Source organism: Sciurus vulgaris (genome assembly GCF_902686455.1).
Source record: "Sciurus vulgaris genome assembly, chromosome: 12".
NCBI classification, from domain to species: domain Eukaryota; kingdom Metazoa; phylum Chordata; class Mammalia; order Rodentia; family Sciuridae; genus Sciurus; species Sciurus vulgaris.
The window spans coordinates 24,146,413-24,167,631 of NC_136473.1; the positions used below are offsets into that span (position 1 = coordinate 24,146,413).

General features: G+C 33.9%; 1 protein-coding gene across 1 annotated transcript in view; it reads right to left on the minus strand.

The window, feature by feature from the left end:
- The window catches only part of SPAG6 (sperm associated antigen 6), a 71,089-nt gene that overhangs the window by 39,394 nt on the left and 10,476 nt on the right, over positions 1-21,219 (minus strand). The window contains exons 3-4 of the mRNA XM_079107048.1: positions 12,198-12,364; positions 8,608-8,791 (exon numbers count right to left, since the gene is read on the minus strand). Of these exons, the coding sequence (XP_078963174.1) occupies positions 8,608-8,791; positions 12,198-12,364 (351 nt within the window). The remainder of the gene's footprint in view (positions 1-8,607; positions 8,792-12,197; positions 12,365-21,219) is intronic.

Genomic DNA, 21,219 nt, shown 5'->3' on the forward strand with positions numbered 1-21,219 from the left:
TCACAAGGAAAGAAGATGAAGTTTGAACGGTTTCTTCTGTCCCTGTTGTTCCCTGTTCCATTTGAAAGAAAGGACTCTGAGGTTTTTAATTCTGTTACCTGTTCAGTGACAGAGCCTTCTGAGGACATTCCAAGACCATATACAGTCCTGTGGTCTACTTGGAAATTCATATAGATGACATTTCAAAGGAGATACCCTGTTGGTTTTGACTAGAAATTCATATAAACTTTTTAAAGAGATGAGTGATAGAGCTAACCCCTTATTTGTAAGTTTTGAATTTATACTGTTTCATCCCATGTACAAAACTTTTTTTCCTACAAATGATTTTTTGTTTTGTTTGCACTGTGGGGTATAAAGGAAAGCAGAATGTTTTATGAATTTTGCTTCAATGACTTTGGGACAAATTAAAAGTCCTAAACTCTGGTGCCAGGAAAAAAAAAAAAAAAAAAAGCAATCAAACATAGGTAATTTCATACACATGAACTTAACACAATACTGTTTTCCAAAGGAGTTATATCAGTATGTATCCATATCAACAATAAAGGAGGTAAGACTGGCTGGTTAGTTACATATCTTACATTGTAGCTTCTACATAAAATACATTATTGCTAGAAGATGAATCACTTATTCTCCCCAATGGTATTTTTAGTTCCATATTTCTTAACTTACTGCATATTGGATTTCAGTTACATGGTTTAATAAACATGAATATGACTTTTTGAGACCACCATATTACTATCACATTGTTTTGATTTTGTTTTGAAATGCTGGGGATGAAACCCAGGGCCTCACACATGCTAGGCAAATTCTCTACCTCCAAGCTACACCTTCAGCCCCTCAAATTGCTTTTTAATAAATACCCACAAGGCATAAACAGTAATTCCAGGTCAGTGTTGACCAATAAAAATATGAAGCACACAAAGCAATTTAAAATTTATATTTTTTAAAAATTAATCTCTTTTTAAAATAAAAAGAAATAGCTGAAATTAACTTCGATATACTTTATTGCACTATATATGAAATGTAATTTCAACATTCAATCAATATTCTAAAAATTTAAAGAACGACTTCATGTTGTTTCCTTTATACTAAATCTTGAAATCCAGTGTGATTTATTTGTGCTTGAAGTTTCTCTCAAAGTTACTAAATTTCCATCAGAAATGCTCCATTCATATTTACATTTCAAAAAGTTACAGTTGAAAAAGTAGATTCACATACTCAAGTCATTCCAATCATACCTAAAATTTTTCCAATAAATAGAATATCAATTTTTAAAGAAAAATAAATAAAAAGTTTAGCTCCTCAGATACACTAGCTCTACAGTTCAAGTGTGCAATAGTCACATGACACTAGTGGCCACCATATTGGTAAAACAGATATGAATGACGGGAGAGAGTAATGCTGTATGGCTAATTACAGCCTATTGACACAAATGGTCACATAACTGCGGTTGCTTTTTCATTTTGAGGTCCTATCTTTTGTTTGTATGTTTTTGAGGTATTGGGGATTGAACCCAGGGGAGCTTTACCACTGAACTGACTATATAGTCAGTGCCTCCCTCCTTTTCCACTAAATTGCTCAGATTGGATTCAAATGTGTTATACGCCTGCCTCAGCCTCTCAAGTAGCTACAATTACAGGCACATACCACTGCACCCAGCCAGAGGTCCTATCTTGAATAAAATACTTTGATTCAATTAACTTATTCCACATTTTGAAAGCAAGATGATTGCCAGGCATGGTAGCACACATCTATAATTCTAGTGACTCAGGAGACTGAAGTAGGAGGATTGCAAGTTCAAGGCCAGCTTCAGCACCTTAGGCCCTAAGCAATTTAGAAAGAGTCTTTCTCAAAATAAAAAATAAAAAGGGTTGGGGATGTGGCTCTGTGGTTAAGCACTGAGTTCAATTCCCAGTACCAAAGGAAAAAAAGAAAAAAAGAAAAGCAAGCTGATTCATTCATTTAAAACCATAGATAAGAGCAAAATAGGCCCCCCAAATTAACTGCAAAATCTATCAGCTAACATAGTATTAATTCAGCTCCTATTTTCCTGTAGACTGTGGATTTAAAAATCTATGGTAAGATAAAATGATAAGTATGCCTTGTTTCAAAGTCCAATTCTTTGTTTTTACCTTTATTTATTTATTTTTATGTGATGCTGAGGATAGAACCCAGTGCCTCAAATGTGCTAGGCAAGCACTCTACCAACTGAGCTATATCCCCAACCCCCAAAGTCCAAATCTTATACTAACAAATTCCTAAGCTTTTAATAGCTAAATTCTCTGATAGATAGTGGTGAACTGTTCTATTAGACTACTTTCAAATTTTGGTCAAGTATATTATGCTTAATGTACTTTTAGGAATTCAACTATAAATAAAAATGTATTTTTTCCTTCAATATCTAAAAGGCGTTAGGTGATTTATACATTAATGACTGAAAAATAAACCAAATTCAAGAAATAATTTTGTTCAGACTTAAAGAAATGTGTCATGATGCAGTATTTCAATTGGTATATTTCCAAACCACCAGTTACCTTTCGCTTTATCCCCTTAGCACACACCCATTTAGAACAGTTCTCCCACAGGTATTTAAATAAAACTGAAAACAAAGACAGACTAAAAGAATCTCAGGTGCTAACAGCTAGAGGAGGTATTTGGTTAGTCAAGGGCTTTCCTTCCTCTTACAACTTCATGTGTCAGTCCCTATCGTATCCCTATGCCCAAAGTCTATTCAGTGGCTCTGTGAATGTAACAAAGTTCTTAGGAAGAAAAGAAAGATTCCCTTCTTCCACTATAGGAAAATGTACCTTGTGATTCACCTTTTACTCATTCCAACATATAGTTGGCCAATGTATGGTACATATTTTATAATACAGCATTGTACACTCCTGTCCACTGTTGGTCCTGCTGTCTGCATACCTTATGCTCATCTATATCAATTGTTCTCTCTTAGATTGTAAAGTCCTAGAGGTAAGATTTTAGCAAATTTATTTATACAGTAAGAAAGATTTGGTCACCCACACATAAGTACCTCACCCACTTTTTGATGATTACCAGGAGGATGATGATGTTAAAAAAAATTGATTACTAGCCTCATAGAGGCCTGTATGACTTTGGAATCTGAGGCTAAATTATTATACTTTGTTATTGTATATTCTACATTCTTAAAAAATAATTTTTTTCAGAAAATTGTATTAATCAAGAGTTCCTAACTTAAAAAATCTCAAGAGTTAAAATTGCAGCCAGGTACAGTGACACACACCCGTAATTCCAGTGACTCAGAGCCTGAGGCAGGAGGACCGTTAATTTAAAGCCAGCCTCAGCAAAAAGTGAGGCACTAAGCAACTCAGTGAGACCCTGTCTCTAAATAAAATACAAAATAGAGCTGGGAATGTGGCTCAGTGATCGAGTGCCCCGAGTTCAATCCCCAGTACCCCTCCCAGAAAAAGAATTATAATTGCAGGAGAATCACAACATGTTTTTACTAGAATACAAACTGAATCCTGAAAATGACCAACAAATTAGATAATCACTGAGTAAACAAAGGTTATAATTAATTTGTTATTTAGTTGAACACATTTGACCTCTATGCCCAAGGAACATACAAAAGACATTTATTTTCACTTTATCCTTTTTTTCTTAACACCTAAATAAATAGAAAGATATTTATGAAAATAAGTTTTAGGATCAAATATGTAATATTTGTTTAATATTTGTTTAATATTGTATGCCTCATTTGTCCCTATATTTATGTGTTCCACAACCCCTCCAAATTAAAAAAGAAATTTTTTAATGAAAAAAAGAAAAAATGGCTCAGAAATCAATGTATTTACTAGTACAGTAAAGACAGTTGTCTGTGTGGTCTCTAAAATTTTTTATTCTTTTTGCTTTTTGAGTCAGGGCCTTGCTCTATTGCTCAGACTGGTCTCAAATTCATGGGTTCAAGCAACCTGCTGGCCTCAACCTCCCAAGGAGCAGGGAACTGCACCACCATGAAATTTTAATTACTAGGTACTAATCCCCTTCTCCCCATCCTTTCTCACACAAAGACATAAAGGATGAAGTCCCTACCTCTTACTTCATATATTTATCATGAATATTTGGGTTTTTAAAACTTAATTAGTTTGAAAATTGTTAAGAGAGTAGCTTTTAGGCATTCTCATCACAAATAAATATGTGAAGTTTTTTTAAAAAATTACTGCTTCCTCAGCTGGTCTACACTATTTAGGCTATGATATTTGCATGTGAGTAGCATGAGAAGAATATTTGCAAGAATTCTAATTTTAAAATTCTCTTCTCCTTTTTTAATTTCATTATTCAATGTAAACAAGCAGGCTGGCCAGCTGTTTTGATTGCTTCCTTACATTATCTATTTAGCAAACAGGCTATAATCTACTCAATGTTTCTGTACGGTGCACATCAGTGAATCTCCGTGAGCACTGCTCTTTACTGGCTGTGGAAAGCTCCACTCCTGTTACTGAGTTGGACATAAATCAGGTCAACAGAGAAAAAACAGTCACACGTGGAAATCAGCCATCAGGGATTAAAAACAGAAGTATCTGGCAAGATTTTCAGATATGACAAGAGTTTAAAAAGAATGATGAGCTCTTGTACACTTTCGTTCTCTATAGAAAGAATCTTGAAAAAGTTTTGAGTAGTTGTCAAACAGTTCCACCATAAATGCTTTGGGACCAGAATAAATTCTCTAACCTCTCTACTTTGGCTTCTTATCTGTAATATGACATATATCAATAATTTAAGGGTCTGAGGATATAGCTCAGAGGGGCTGGGGATATAGCTTTAAGGGGTTGGGGATATAGCTTTAAGGGCCTGGGGATATAGCTCAGTAGGTAGAGCACTTTTCTTGCATGCAAAAGGCCCTGGGTTCAATCCCCGGCACCACCAAAAAAATAAATAAATAAATAAAATAATAATAATAATAATTTAAAAGTTGTAGTATAATCAAAAGTATACCTCTTTGCCATGTTTGAGAACAGTCAAAATTTGCTATGAAGATACAGCCTTTTTAAAGCCAAGCTCCAAAAATAAACACTTAAAACTTCTTTTTGAGCACAAATATAGAAGGGCATTCACACAAAACACCTGGATGGTTTCTCCTTCACACTTTCATCAAGGCTATTGCTCCCACCTCAGTCCCTACTCTTAATTGTCACCACCCTGTGCACTGAAGGTCGTTGGAAATGCTCCTCCCCAGAGCTGCTAACTGACAAAACTTCTGGGGGAGATTGCCCTGACCCCTGGGGTTGGGGAGCAGGAAAGGAGAGCCTGCACCCCCAAGGCACCTCCCCCTGCGATTGCCTCTCAGCAGCTGCACCAGCACTGTGGAAGCCTGGTGGCTGCACAATCCCACTGGCAACACAGACGCTTTGGACACCTTTTAATCACTGAAAGCAAGACAATTCTTGAGGAAGAATGAGAGACTTGACATTGGTTAGATAAATAGATACGTTAGAATAATTCTGCAGAGTGGAGAAGAGTAGCAAGAAGGAAGAAGAGAAATAACCAATCTGAGAAAAATTATACCACAGTCCTTACTAAAAGCAGGGAAAAATACAAGAAAATAGCTTATTTATCTTCAAATCGAGAGGTAAATATAATCATGTGTATTCAATAACTGGTGATTCAATCATAAAAGTTTAATAATTTTTTTAGATGGAGACACAAAAAGCCCATAAAACACCATTTCTTTGGTTGTCAGTAAAGTGTTTTAAAATCTATACATAGAAATAACTTTTAAAAATTGTAGTTTTCAAATAAGCAAAAGTCAAATAATGCAAATAATGCCCAATGGTTTCTCTTTTCTTCTACTATATGTACATTTTTGTCTCCTATACATAAAGTTTTTCTTTCTTTTGCTCTTAAATAAGATATAGTTTGATTTCTTTTGCATCTCCATTTAAAATCAAAATATATCATCTAATCAAACATTTTACTACTAATATTAAGAAGAAAACATTGAGTGAATGTCCTCTCATTGTCTCAATATTTTCCACTTTCAGGAAAACATTGAGAAATAAATCACGTTAGTGGAGGTAAATCCTCTATTTTCACTGATTTGGATGTGAATGATGACTTCTTCTATAGCTTTCTAGATAGTAATTCCCTTTTTTTTCTGAGAAATCTATGCAGTAATCTCTTTGGGGAGCTTCTGGGTCCCAGGCCCCTAACTACTGTGAAATATTGAAATTATAGTGGGAATTTCATGTGGGAGTCAGATTATAGCAAGAAATTGGAATGGGATCTCTAAGACAGATCTTATTTATGAACTATAATCATTTCACCCAGACTCAACAAAAAGGAGGGATGAAAAGGTTATCTCTGGACACCTGCCTGACAGTGTATCTGTACAGCTGTCCCTCAAAGCTCTTTGAAACCATTCTGAAATACTTATGTCACAATCTATAACATGTCCCTCTGACATATCAAAAAACTTACTAAATTTCCTGTGATAACCAGTCTCTGATTTAAAACACAGCCTTACTTTTCTTATTAAACATGCACTAAACAACAGTCTAAGGTAAGACTAATTGGAAAACCAAACTCTAGGTATTAAAGGAAAGAATTTTAATAGGTTAATTCTGAATCATTCTAGCATAAAAATAATTTTCTTTCTCAACTGTTCTACTTTTCTACTTTTTCTACTTTTTATTTTGTCTCTATTAATGTCACCATTTTAAGAATCATATTAAATATAATTGCAAGAGAGGCCTCTTCCTGTTTCTGTAAGTTTTTTCTTCAATACTCTTTCAGAAAGTATTTAGTGCTGCTATATGGCATACTAGTTAACATCAGCTTGGGAGTCACATAAATTGACCCAAATTTTGGTTTCACCATTCATGTGACTTCAGGCATCCTCTCTACATTATATTTTCTTTTTTTATCTATCAGGGAGAGTTTTATCTAACAGGGAGCTGTGATCAAAATGAGATAATATTTCTGAAGTAACAGCCAGGGCACACAGTGATTACTCAACAGATAATAGTTATTATTTTATTACATGCACTCACACTCAATCTGAAAGACCATCCTTAATTTCACCATGTTAGTAATACAATCCTGTATTTCTTTGTAATTTATATCCACACAACTTTATTTTTATACTATAATTGTAATATATAATTTTATTCTTTTTAACATTATAATCACTTTTCTGTTACCATATAGAGATCATAATTACCTTTTTATTTTGTTGCATGATATTCCATTACGTAGATTACTACAATTTAACTACTAAATTTCTGTCAAATATTAGAGGTGTTTTAGTATTACAAATAATGTTACAATAATGTTTTCATGAATACAGCTTTTTCATTCTGGGGAATTCCATCCTTAAGATGAATTTCCAAAGCAGACTTTTCAGGGTAAGCATGAGTTCTTTTATGAATTAGATTTGTTTTGTCAAATTGCTTTCTGTGAGCTTATGCAATTTGTAATTCCTCCTCCAAATTCATAAACATTATTTTATTATTTTACTTTGAGACAAGTTCTCATTAAAATGCCCAGGCTGGCCTAGAACTTGAATAGTCTCCCAAGTAGCTGGGATTATGGCAGGCACCCAGCCAAACATCACAAATGCTATAATGTCCTCTCCAATCTTCAGTGTTAATATGAATATCTTACATATATTGAGCATTTGCCACCTGCCAAGTACTGGTCTAGGCACTTTACATGTATTATCTCATCATCCTCACAACAAATCTCTGAAGTAACTACTATTGGTTATCCGTTTGAAGATGAGGAAGTTAAGGTTCGGAAAGTTTAAAAGCCATGTCCAAGGTCACACAACATCTCAAATCCTGTCTAATGCCACAGTGCTCTTAACCACTTGGTTGTATTGTTGTTTTACTCCCCTAACCACACCCCCCAATAACAGTAGATGGAAAAAGATATTTTTATTGATGCAGTGTGTTGATTATTAGCAAAGTTGACAGTTTTAATTTGTTTGTTAAAAATGTATTTTCTTCTTATGTTATTTGTTCATAAGCAACTTCTATAAAGTGGTGGGGGCAATTCTGTTCCCTATGTGTTTCTTATCAATCCGTTGGGTCAGCACAACCTTTTCTCAAAAGTCCCTGTTCCTCCTTGAATTCACCAAGATGTCAGTTCATAAGAGAAGATGCCCCTTCTTCTCCACCTCCTCCTTCCTGCCAAACATGAGCAGAATACAAATATATTCTACAAAGTTATGTCCATATCTTTTCATATCACTCACTTAAGTGATATTGCTCCTGGCTGATTTGGAATACCCTATCATGAATGAAAGTGAAAAACAATGACCCCTTGAGGGTGACAAACCACTATAATCTTTTTAACCTATTTACCAAGGCCTTTGAGACTCAAGCCCACTCCCCACAACGTATAGCCCCTTCCTTCTTTCACCCCTGCTTCAAATTTCCCTTCTACTAATTAAAATAAAGATGGAAATATACGGTATTTTGTGAGTATGTGACCCAAACAACTTGGCTATCCTTCAAAACTAATGATATAAAAATGTCCTTAAAGCCCCCATCTATAGTTTACTAAGCAAAACCAGATTTACCCAATAAACCTAAATTAATCAGCCTATTTAAAATTAAGCTCTAATACCTGCATTATGTCTTGCAATATATCCAAGTGCCCAGGCTGCAGCTTCTTTGACTCCAGGGTCAAAATCTTCCAGACATATCACCAGTGTATCTAGCGCTCCGCAGTCCACGATGGCCTGAGCCAGCTGCGGAGAGTGTTTACCCACTGCCCGCAACACGAAGGCGGCTGCTTTCTTGTAGAAGCGCTACCAGGGCAAGAGAGACCAAACCCAAAAGGAATTGAGCACTTTATATATCCAAAATCGAAGGTAGACATAAAAATGACATTAATATAAATAAAACTCAATAGCTTTTGAGAACAAAAGATGAAAAAGCACAAAATCATTTTGGTTATTTGATGCTCCACCATTGTTTCTGTTCAGTAACTAAACTAAAAGCAATGTAAGTCTTACTTTGTATTTCATAGATTTTACTCTAAAACATACAATTAGAAACTGTACAAAATAAAATATAAAATTGTACTTTCTGCAAATTCATAAAACAATGAAATTTTATGTGTCTGCATTATACTGAAAGGTACTGTTTGGCCCAAGGAAGCTTTTATATTGTTAACATGTGTTACTAAACTCTGTCAACTGACTAATTCACTTCCTTTACTTACCCTCAGTCTCTAAGCGTGGTAGGCCTTTCATAACCTCAACTAATCCCTCTGGTGTCCCAAGTTACCCTGAAATAATGACCATATTCCAAGATGCACTTACCAATTAACAAACAGAAAAATAATTCATGATCTATTTTCAAACTTCTCCTAATAAATAAGCTAAAGAATGGAATATTAGTTATTTGTCCCCTCTAGAAATGTTTTTTAAAGATAAAAACAAATTACCATTATATGACTTTTAAATATTGCTTCATAATATTTCCTGTATAAATTTATACAATTAAAGAATGAGAAACTGAAACTAAATATAAGACTAACATGTTTCTCTTCACATTACTAAAAAAATTAAACATATAGGAAATATTTGGCTATAACACTCTTGTTTTCTCATTAAAAAATGACACACGGATGGTCTCATAATTCTTTTACTAATAAAATCCAGTTAAGGGGTTGGGGATGTAGCTCAGTGGTAAAGTGCTTGCCTAGCATATACAAGAACCTGGGTTCAATCCCCAGTGCTGCAAAACAAAACAAAATTCAATTAATCTCCTACTTTATATTCTGTGTTTCTGTTTTTCTAAGTGATGGCTAAAAGGTGGCTAGGTGTTTATAGCACCTGCTCTGAAAGCCTTCTATTTACTTAGGCTAAAATACTGATACAATAAAAATTATAGGCAGGAGAGAAAACACATTAAGTATATTTTAATACATTACATCCACACAATTAATATATGTTGCAAAGAAATGGTAGTATTGATATTTTGATATGATATATTTAGTTCATTAAGTTATGGCAGTAACACAATTTCTACTTACTTATTTTACAAATTAGGGTAGAATTTTAAAGCAGCTTTCCATAAATAATTTTCTTATAATTATGGGAATATAATGATGATTTTTTTTTTGTCATTACTTCAAGCTAATTCGACTTTTGATTCTGCTGAATTGTCAGATTCATACGTCAATTTACAGGTAACAATAATTATTACTAATGCAGTGTCTTTAATTCATGTGTTCTGATCTAATGCACTCTTTTTTTTTACTTCATCTAAATTCCTAATGCTCCTCTTTCCTATTCCTTACCAAAGGAATTGGCTTTAAGAGAGAGAGAGGCACACATAGGACTATGTACTTTATAAAGAGAAGATTAAATCTCCTTTGAGAAATGACTTAAAGACTGGTAGGTGAAATAGACACAAGCATATGAATAATGCTTTGATTCTCACTGCCTCCTCACTTTTATGCCTAGTATTTTTTGTCTCTTTACATCTAATAGATATTCATTCATTCTTAGAAAATTTCTACTGAGAAACTTCTATCTGGGATATAGAAACACAGACTGTGATCTCAGAGAAAAGAGTAGAGTCAAGGAGGAAGAAAGTATAACAGTATTTGATGAAAAAAGAACATCCACAAGAAAAATTAAGTTTCTGTGATTCCTTGTGCAAGCATTAGTAAATGCTTCTCAAATCTATTAAAAACAAAAACAAACCAACAACAACAACAAGAAAAACAAAAACAAAAAAACAAGGGCTAAGGAAGTAGTACCCAGTACTGAAAAAAAGGTCAAAATTTTTGCACAATTAGGATTTTCATCACCCCAACAAGAAACCCCTTATAAATTAAGCAGTCACTCCCTATTCCCCTTCTTCCCCGAGTCCCTCACAGCCACCAATATGCTTCTGGCTCTACGGATTTGCATATTCTGGATATTTCATATAAATGGGAACATATGTGACCTTTCACTTGACATAATGTGTTTAAATTTCATTCATGTTGTACCATTTGTCAGTACTTGATTCCTTTTTACAACTGAATAATAGTCCATTATATGGATATATAACATTTTATTTATCCATTTATTTGTTGATGGCTTTGGGTTGTTTCTTCCTTGTAAGCAATGCTACTCTGACATTTGTTTGAGAACCTGTTTTCACTTCCTTTGGATATATAGCAGGAGAACTGCTGAGGCACAGAGGAACAGTGTTTAACCCACTGCAGGCCTGCCCAACTTTCTCACAGCAGTTGCACCATTTTACATTCCCACCAGCAACATGTGAGGGTTCCAATTTCTCTGTATCTTCACCAATGCTTGTAATTTTCCCTTTGAAATGTTTTATTACAGTTTACTTAGGTGGAAAATCATATCTCACTGTGGTTTTTATTTGCATTTGCTAATGACTAAAGCTGTTGAATATTTTTGAAAGTTTTCTGACCATTTTGTAGATATTCTTTGGAGAAATATCGTTACGTTCTTTGCCCATTTTTCAGTTGGGTTGTTTGTCTTTTTATGACATAAAGAATTAATCTTCAAGATGCCAACAAATACATATGCCTAGGCTATAATAAACCAGTAGAGTGGAATGCAAGACCCTACCTACCCTTAACTATGCTGGAAACCAAGTAGATGGAACTTGTATAGAGACACAGAGTAGCACCAGATAGAAGTTAGGGAAATTAGGACACTTTTAGACAGAGCTTAAAAGAGTTAACATGCTACTTTACATAAGTAAAAAAAAAAAAAAAAAAAAAAAAAAAAAGGCTTTGTCAAATCTTCCATTGAACACATTCTCTCCCTCCTTTTGCTTGTTTTCTCTAGCCTTTGCTTCAAGGCTGACTCTCGCTCTTTTCACTAGATTCCACCTGCATGTAAGAATTGCTGACAGGGACTACATTCTTCCCTAAGACAATAGAGCTTTGTTTAAAAGTCTTATATACAAAAATATTGCTTTATATATAATTACCTAAAAAAAAAAAAAAACCTAAATCATTGTCTCCTTATATTACTTAATGGAGTAAAGCCATATATATCAGTCTCAAAGCAGAATACACTTAAAGATATTATTGTGTGTGTATTATTATGAGAATTTTAAGTTGCATTAATACCAAAATAATTCAAATGTCTATAAGCTCACAACTGTTCCCAATCTACCGAATTCTTAAAAATCTAAAACAAAAGGCATATACATTATTTTTTTAAAAAATCTTACATTCTGTTCTGCCAATGAATAAACAAGCTGTGGAAGAATGTCACCCTTCACAACTGCTTCTGCTAAGTCATCATTATAATTGGCCAGTCTCCCAAGAGCCAAAGCAGCAGTCTGTTGAATTGTTGGAACCACATCCAGAAGAAGAGGTCTCAGCAAAGACATTACACCTGAGTTAAATTATGAAACACAGAAATCAGCAAAATTTAAATTAAAAAGCAAACATACAATTCAGCACATAAACAAATGTTACAATTTGGCTCTGGAATGGCCCCCCAAGGCTTCTGGGTTAAGAGTTCGTTCTGCAGCTAGTAGCAGCATTACTGGGAGGTGGTGGAAACTTTAGGATGCTGACCTAGTGGGAGGAAGTAGATCACTGGGGCATGTTCTTGAAGTTTACATCTTATCCCAGTCCCTTTCCTCAGCTTCTGTCTCGCTCCCTCTCTCTCTCTCCGTCCTGGCTGCCATGAGTTGAACAGTTTTGCTCCACCAAATGCTCCCTGCCATGATGTTCTGCCCTACCATAGCCCAGAAACTGCAGCCAAGTGATCATGTGCTGAAACCTTGGAAACTATGAGCCAAAATAAATCTTTCCTCCTTTATGTTGAGTCCTGTCAAGTATTTTTCATAGTAACAAAAAGCTGACTTAACACATATGCAGACAAGAAAATCAAGGGTAAAAATCAGTACAAACAAAAAAATTATCCACTAAAAGCTAATGGGATATTTAGAATGATCTGACCTGCCAAGACACAAAATCATAAAAACCGTAATTATTAAGCAAGCAGCATAGCATGGAAATAAGAAAGGCTTTGGAGTTAGATAAGAGTTTAAATCTCAAAACAAAAAGAAGTACAGTAGCCAGGTGTGGTGGCAAACGACTGTAATCCCAGAAGCTTCAGAGACTGAGGCAGGATTATTGCAAGTTCAGAGCCAGCCTCAGCAAAATTGGGGTGCTAAGCAACTCAGTGAGACCCTGTTTCTAAATAAAATTGAACAAATTATGCTATATCCATGTATGAATACATCACAATGAATTCTAATTTTATGTACAACTATAATATACCAGTTAAGAAAACAATAAATAGAAGACTCTTAGAGTAAAGAAAAGGGTTAAGGGGATAAGAGAAGGGAAAAGGAAAGTACTGGGGACTGAGAATAAGCAAAGTGTTACATGCATTTATGATTATGTAAAAATGACCCTCACTATTATGAATAACTATAATTCACCAATAAAAACATTTTTTAAAAAACTTAAAACTCTGATTCGGCTCATAAATAGCTATGTGGCCTGATGGGTTTGTCATGAGGAATGCAGAAAAAGTTGTATTTGGTATAATGCCTAGTACCCTTGTAGGCAGGAAGCAGGAGAGGGAAGTCCCCCCACGTCCTTTCTTCTTAGTCCTCCACTTAGTCTTTTCTCTTATTCTAACCTAACTTAACTAATTTTATTACAGAAATTTTATCAGGATCTATCTCAGAGCCCAGGCAGCTGGGAAGGCCATTCTGCTTGAGCCTCAGACTCATGAAAGCTGCATGAGTACTACCTCCACATAAATTCCTTGAGATAAGTGTAACGGTATTACCAGCTTTCATAATATTCATCCTAGGATTCAATACATAATAGGTATATAGGTATATCACTATCATCACTGCCACAACCATAATGAAAGTAGCTTATAGCTATTCAACACTTCTTATATGCAAACATTATTCTAAGAACTTTTTTCCATATTAATTCACTTAACTCTCATTTAAAAAACTTATGAAGTAGGCTCTATTATTTTACTGATAGGGTAGGAACAGTAAATTTTCATACAACTAATAAATGGTAGAGCAAGGTTAGAATTCAGACATTCTTTATAGATCATTATTAAATAAATAATATGTATCAAAAATAAAATGCATCAAAAATTATTTTACTGGCTATTCCAACTCTTTATATCAACATAGCATTATTATAAAATCTCAAAAATAGTCAACTACTATTTCCTGCTTTAATGATGCTGTTTGAGTCTACAGTTACAAGAAAAGTAATGACAATTCAAACTGGAACAAAGTGCCCTTGATTTTCTAAACTACTTAATTAATGCCAGTTTATTAAACCTGATGTCATTATATCTTTTCTTTAAAAACATATCCCACTGATACAGAAAAGCAAATATCACCAATTTTCTTTTTTCATGTTATATCCAGAAACATTTTTATAGAATAAAAAGAAACATTATATATTAACTATAACAACACATAAGCTCAGACTACAATTAAGAAATGGTACTACCAAATATCAGAAGCAGAAAACAACTATATTTATCACCAATACACTTAAGACATGACCTGGGACTTTTTCTAGTTTTCCATTTCATTGGTCATCATTTGTATATCCAAGTTGGCTAGATTAGATCATCTTCTATAAGGCCACCATTGCCAAGTGTGGATCCCATGCAGGTTACTTAACTCTGGGTAGGAGGGCTCCTGTTCACGTGCGTGTCATAGCTCATGGTAAACAAACCAAATGCTCATGAATATTGTTTACATTATTATCTATCTCTTTAAAATAGACAAAACTACTGAACTCTCCCAACAAAAAACTTAAAACAGAATAATGTATTAGAATAACTACCAAATGTTGACACAAGTTATTTCTGGAAAGTTGAATGTAAAATAATTTGTAATTTGCTTTATTACTCTTTGTAGGAGTCTTACGTGTTAAAACATAAATAATAGAAAATTACCATTTTGACCCTTTTTAATGTATGGTTCAGTGGCCATTTGCTATTCATGTAACTATCACCATCTAAAAACCACCAAACTCTTTTCCATGGTGGCTGCACCCTTTTACATTTCCACCAGCAATGTACAAGGGGTTCGATTTTTCTACATCCTCACCAACAACTGTTATTTTCCATTTAAAATAATACTACCACTCATCCTAATATGTGTGAAGTGGTATCTCATTGTGGTTTTGATTTGCCTTTCCTCAGCACTAATGCATTGAGCATCCTTTTGTGTGCTTCTTGGCCATTTGTACATCTTCTTTGTAGAAATGTCTATTCAACTCCTTTGCTCATTTTGGAATTGAGTTGTTTTTGTTGTCATTGTTGTCAAGTATTTTTTTATAATGGATATACACCCTTTTAACTAAAAAAGATCAACACTCTAAAGAGAAAAAGCTAAATTTGTAAGCATATATTTAAAGTTTCATAATGAATGTACTAATGAGGCAAAAAATATATATATAAAGTATGCTTAGAGTAGTTTTAAAAGAATCACAATTGGGCTGGGTTTGTAACTCAGTGGTAGAGGCCCTTGCCTAGCATGTATGAGGCACTGAGTTAGATCCTCAGCACCACATAAAAATAAATTAATTAATTAGGTAAAGGTTAAAAATTCACAATTATGTTTCATGTTATTTTTTTCAGGTGATTCTGGTGTTTTTGTTCCTATTTTGTTTGCCCACTTGGTACATTTATGTGAAGGCAGTGGTTTATTGTCTTTTTTTTAAAAATGTGTTTTAGATGTTGATAGACTTTTACTTTATTCATGTATTTATATGTGGTGCTGAGAATCAAACCCAGTGCCTCACACATACTAGGCAAGCACTCCATCACTGAGCCACAGTCCAGTTTATTGTCTTTTGAAATATAATTTGGAAGTCAATCTACACTGGGTTACTCATATTGTATTATATTCTGAAATCTCAAAAACTTTGAACTGTTAAGAATACAAAGAATGAATTAATTTATCTGTGGTTATAATATTCAATTCTCAACATTTATAGTATTTAGCTAATATATCATAAGTCTCCCAATTTTGGAAAATTTCAGTTTACAATTTAAAAGAAAATATTTTGTCCCCCAAAATGATATTTCACAAGTCCATATAACCAAAATAATTTTTTCTTTACATATTTTCTCCATTTTCTACTACATTTGGCTCATAAAATAAAATGACTCATAATTCCTTACCTTCTAATCTTCCATATCCAGTATCAAAGTTAGGCTTCTTGTCAATATTCTGCTCTATATTCTTTAGTTCAAACAGAAGCACAATGTAAATTTTGAAAAAATTTTAAATCTACAAACTTATTAAAAAAAAAAAAACTAATGTGTCAGTTTGCAATATTTTTGTTTGAATGACCTTATTCAATAAATAACCTTGGGGCTGAGAGTATAGTTCAGTGATAGAACACTTGTCTAGTATGAATGAGGGTCCTGGATTCAGTCCCCAGCACAGAAAAAAAATTAATAAATAAATTTTGAATTAGGTAATTTTTATTGGAGAAAAAAAATAAATTCTCAAAAATACTGCTCCAAGGGCTGTGGAGATAGCTCAGTTGGTAGAGTGCTTGCCTTGCAAGCACAAGGCCCTGGGTTCAATCCCCAGCACTGAAAAAAAAAAAAAAAAAAAAAAAAAAAATACTGCTCCAAATGTCTAATTCCTTAAATTCCTCTTAGTACTTCAAAATTGTCAGTCCCCATGTGCTTTTCTTTCTCTAAAGGGACATGTTCTTACCTCTTACACAAATTAAGGATGGAAACTGTCATTCTAATTATAGGTTTGTCCTAAAAATATAGATAAAGATGCAAGAGGAACGGCATAAAAATGATGACTAAATGAAAAAAAGAAAAAGTCAGAGAATTAGAGAAAATAAAGCAGTAACATATAAAAACAAATGTTTTCCTTACCTATCTGTCCATTAGGAATCCAGTCCACAGTAAGTGCATGCATGAAAATTTAAAGTTCATAAATAACTATACAGAAACCTGAATAGTTGCTACAATATCAGATAAGGACTTTAGTGAGGAGCTAACAACATATTTAGAATCTCCACCGACGATCCCAAAGTTTACCAACAATATATCTATTAAAAATAAGAATTCAGAGGCTTGTTGTAGCTCAATGATAGAGCGCTTGCCTAGCACATGTGAGGCACTGGGTTCAATCCTTAGCACCACATACAAAAATAAATGAATAAAATAAAGGCATGCTGTCCATCTCAACTACAAAAAAAATTTTTTTTTAAATTCAGAGGTTGGGGTGTGGCTCCATAATATCACCAAGCTTACCTAACATCTGTGAGACCTTAGATTCAATCCCCAGCACCACAAAAAAATAAAAATAAGACAAAAATTCATTTACTGTACTCTAGTATCTGTAATATTGTTCTGCCTACTCTATAAAAATGAATAAAATTATGTGAAAATATTTTTGAAATTTTACCTAAAGATAATCATTAAATCCCCCCATACACATACACATATTCTCGCGTGCACACACACGCACACATGCACAGACGCGCGCGCACACACACACACACACACACACACACACACACACATACACACACATTATAGCTTTGAATTCCTATTCTATTTGTTGTTGTTGTTTTAGAGTTATAGTGGGAACATTGCTTCTAATACTTTCATTGCAATTTAGTTATACAAAAAACAAAAATCAAATAACCTTGCCATTTCCATAGTCATTCATTCAAAACAGATCAGGTTTAACAAGTGGCAAGAAAAAGAAATATATATACGAGTTAAGGCAGCATCTACTGTCAAGAAACTAACAATCTAATGGAGATTACAAAATAACCTCAAAGAAATCATAACTTTAATTCCTTTTAATACAGTGTAGGCCAAATAACTTTGATTTTGCTGCCAATGGCATATAGAAATCATCAGGAAGAACATGTTAACCATTTTCAATGATAAAAAAAAGCCCATTCATTCTTATATTACATGTATATAATTTATGTTACCTCAATCTGCTGTGTTTTATAAAAACATTTACCATCTCAACTTTGTTCCTTTAAAGACAATATCTACAATTATAGTTCTTTCAATCTGCCCAATTGTACCATAATAACCTTGGAAAGTACCTTGGTAATAAACATTTTAAATATTTTTTAAAATATGTGCAAACTGGGCCTTTGCTCTACTTAGGTCATAGCAAAGATTTCTTGACCTGGGTAAGGTAATGTGCACCTATAGTCCCAGCTGCTCATGGGGCTAAAGCAGGAGGATTGCTTGAGCCCAGGAGCATAAGGCCAGCCTGGGAAATATACAAAGACATCTTAAAAATAAAAGGAGTCTGATGTGGTGGTTCATGCCTGTAATCACAGTAACTCGGAAGGCTGAGGCAAGAGGACTGCAAGTTCAAAGCCAGCCTCAGCAACTTGGCAAGGCCCTAGGGTAAGTTGATGAGACCTTGTCTCAAAATAAAATATTAAAAGGGCTTGGGGATATGATTTAGTGATTAAGTGCCCGTGGGTTTAATCCCTGGTACCAAAAACAAATAAATAAACAAATAAAAGGAAAAACAGAAAATATTTACCTCTTACCTGTTTTGTTTTGTTTAAATTTTTTGATTTTGTTTTGTTGTAGTAAAATACACAAATAACAAAGGTTATTATTTTAACCATTTTTAAGTATACAATTCAGTGGCATTAAGTATTTTTCACGGTGTTGTACAACCATCACCACTATTTCCAGACAATTTTATCATTCCTAACAGGAACTCTATACCCCATTAAACAATACCTCTCCATTTCCCTTCCCCTCAGCCCCTGGTACCTTCTATTCCTTTTTCTGTTTCTGTTAATTTTCCTATTCTAAGTACCTCTTTTAAGTGGAATCATACAGTATTTGTGCCTTTTTGTCTGCCTTATTTCATGGGATCACAGAATGATTCTATGTTCGCTTTTTGAGGGATGCCAAATTGTTTTCCATAGTGGTTTTACATTCCCACCAGCAAAGCACCAGGGTTCCAATTTCTTCAAATTTCTTCAATTTCTCATCAACTTTTAGTTTTTGGTTTGGTCTGGTTTTTCTATAATACCATCCCAAATGAACATTCACATTTATTTATTTTTGCAGTGCTAGATATTCAACCCAGTGCTAGGCAAGCACTCTACCAACTGAGCTACATGCCCAGCCTTTTATTCTTTTAAATTAATAGAGTCTCCCTACTGTTGTCCAGACTGGCCTTTAACTCATAATTCTCCTGCCTCAGCCTCCTGGACAACTGGGACTACAGGCCCACATGCCACCTCATATGATTTTGACTTGCATTTCCCTGATTATTGAGTATCTTTTCATATGTTTATTACCATTTGTATATATTCCTTGAAAAAATATAACCTATTTCAGTTCTTCACACATTTTTTAACTGGATTATTTTGTTGTTGAGTTGTAAGGGTTCTTTATATCTTATGGCTATAATCTCATCAGATCTATGCTTTGCAAGTATTTTCTCCTATTCTGTTGGTTTTCTTCACACCCTCTTGATGTCTTTTGATGTCCTTTATTTTTTTAGATTTAAAATGAAGAGATTTCTACCATTAGTTTTCTATTCTCTAATTCTATTCAAAATTAATCATCATAAACTTATAAAATATGTGATATGTTTTTCAGTGTAAATTTTAAAAATTTAAATTCCAACAATACATTTTATTTTCATCTAAAGCTATGTGACCATTTAGTATGAAACTGCTACTATAGTTCCTTCAAGTTTTGGAATTGATTTTTATACACAATTAACCAAATAAACACAGTAAGGATTACATTTGAGTGTCAATTTAATCCATGACTCAGGCATTCTTTTGGGGGTTCAATGAGGATAACAGAAGCTTCATGCTTTAGAAATATAAGGAATGTTTTGCCCTATTTGCTACAGGACTGCTTATGTTAAAAGACACAGAGGGAGGTAGTTAAAAGCATGAATCTATAGGGATACTGTTCAGATTGAGGCTTTGCTACTTCCTGGTTGTGGTACTTGGAAAAGATTATTTAATATATCTGTATCTCAGTTTCCTCATATGTAAAATGGTGACAATATCATGAGTACTCATAAAGTTGTGAGAAGTAAAAGTTAAAATTTATAAAGGGCTAGGAAGATTAGTTGGGACAAAATACCAACAAGTTCTTGATAAATACCATCAAACTCTTGCTAAAGGAATCAGTTCACTAAGCTTAGTGAATAACCCCTTAACTGATACCCTCTTGCAATGAACAAATAGTTGTTTTCCATGGTCCCATAGATTGATTTTCTTTACCATATAATGTAGAATTACTATGGAATGAATAATTAATTCTAGAAATATATATTAAGAATATATGAAGTGTTATAAACAATTGTCCTTGACATCAAGAAACTTACAAAGGAGTTATGAGAAATAATTCCCAAAAATATATGATACATGCAACTAAAGAGGCAGAAGCTACTATGCAAAACTACGACAAAGCATCCAGCCCAAGCTGTGAGGAAGACAGGAGGCAACCTGGGGAGAAGTGACATCAAGGTTGAGATCAGCAGGCTCTCCAGCAGACTAAGCCCATGAAAAAATTAGAGGGTGTAGAACGGGGTAGGACTGAAGAAGATGCCAACCAGAAGGAACTATGTCATCTAACTCAGAGGCAAAATGGGTTTGACTTGTTAACAAAACTGAGAATGCAGAAAAACCACCAAGCCAATTATGATTTAAGATGTTATTTCCCTGATAATACACATAAGGTCTTATAATTTACTTAAAGGGTCAGAATGAATCACAAAAAATAGTGTTTTTACATAGAACTCAAAAGTAATGATAAATATTTCAAGAAACTACTATGAGTAAGAATAATCTATTTTCTTCTTTTAAATTTATTTTTATCAGCTATGGTGATCTTCTAAATTTTGTTTGATGATTCAGTGTTCAGTTGTTTGTCAGTGAAAGACTACCACACCTGGGACAGAGACTACCGACTCAAACTGGGCAACTAGCAACTCTTCTGAAAAAGGCAAGGAAGCACAGTTCAAATTAACTTATTTAACACTTATGTAGTATGTCCCATGTGCAGGCACTCCCCTAAGAAATTCATAAATATTAACCCACTTACTCCTTGTTTCAAGTCAATACTATAAAGTAGAAACTATCTATCCTTTCAGAGTCTATGCTCTCCTGCTTCTACTTTAACTGTCAATCACAGTCCATTTATCAATGAAAACTGGTTTATGTGCCAGATTTAGAGTGTATATCAAA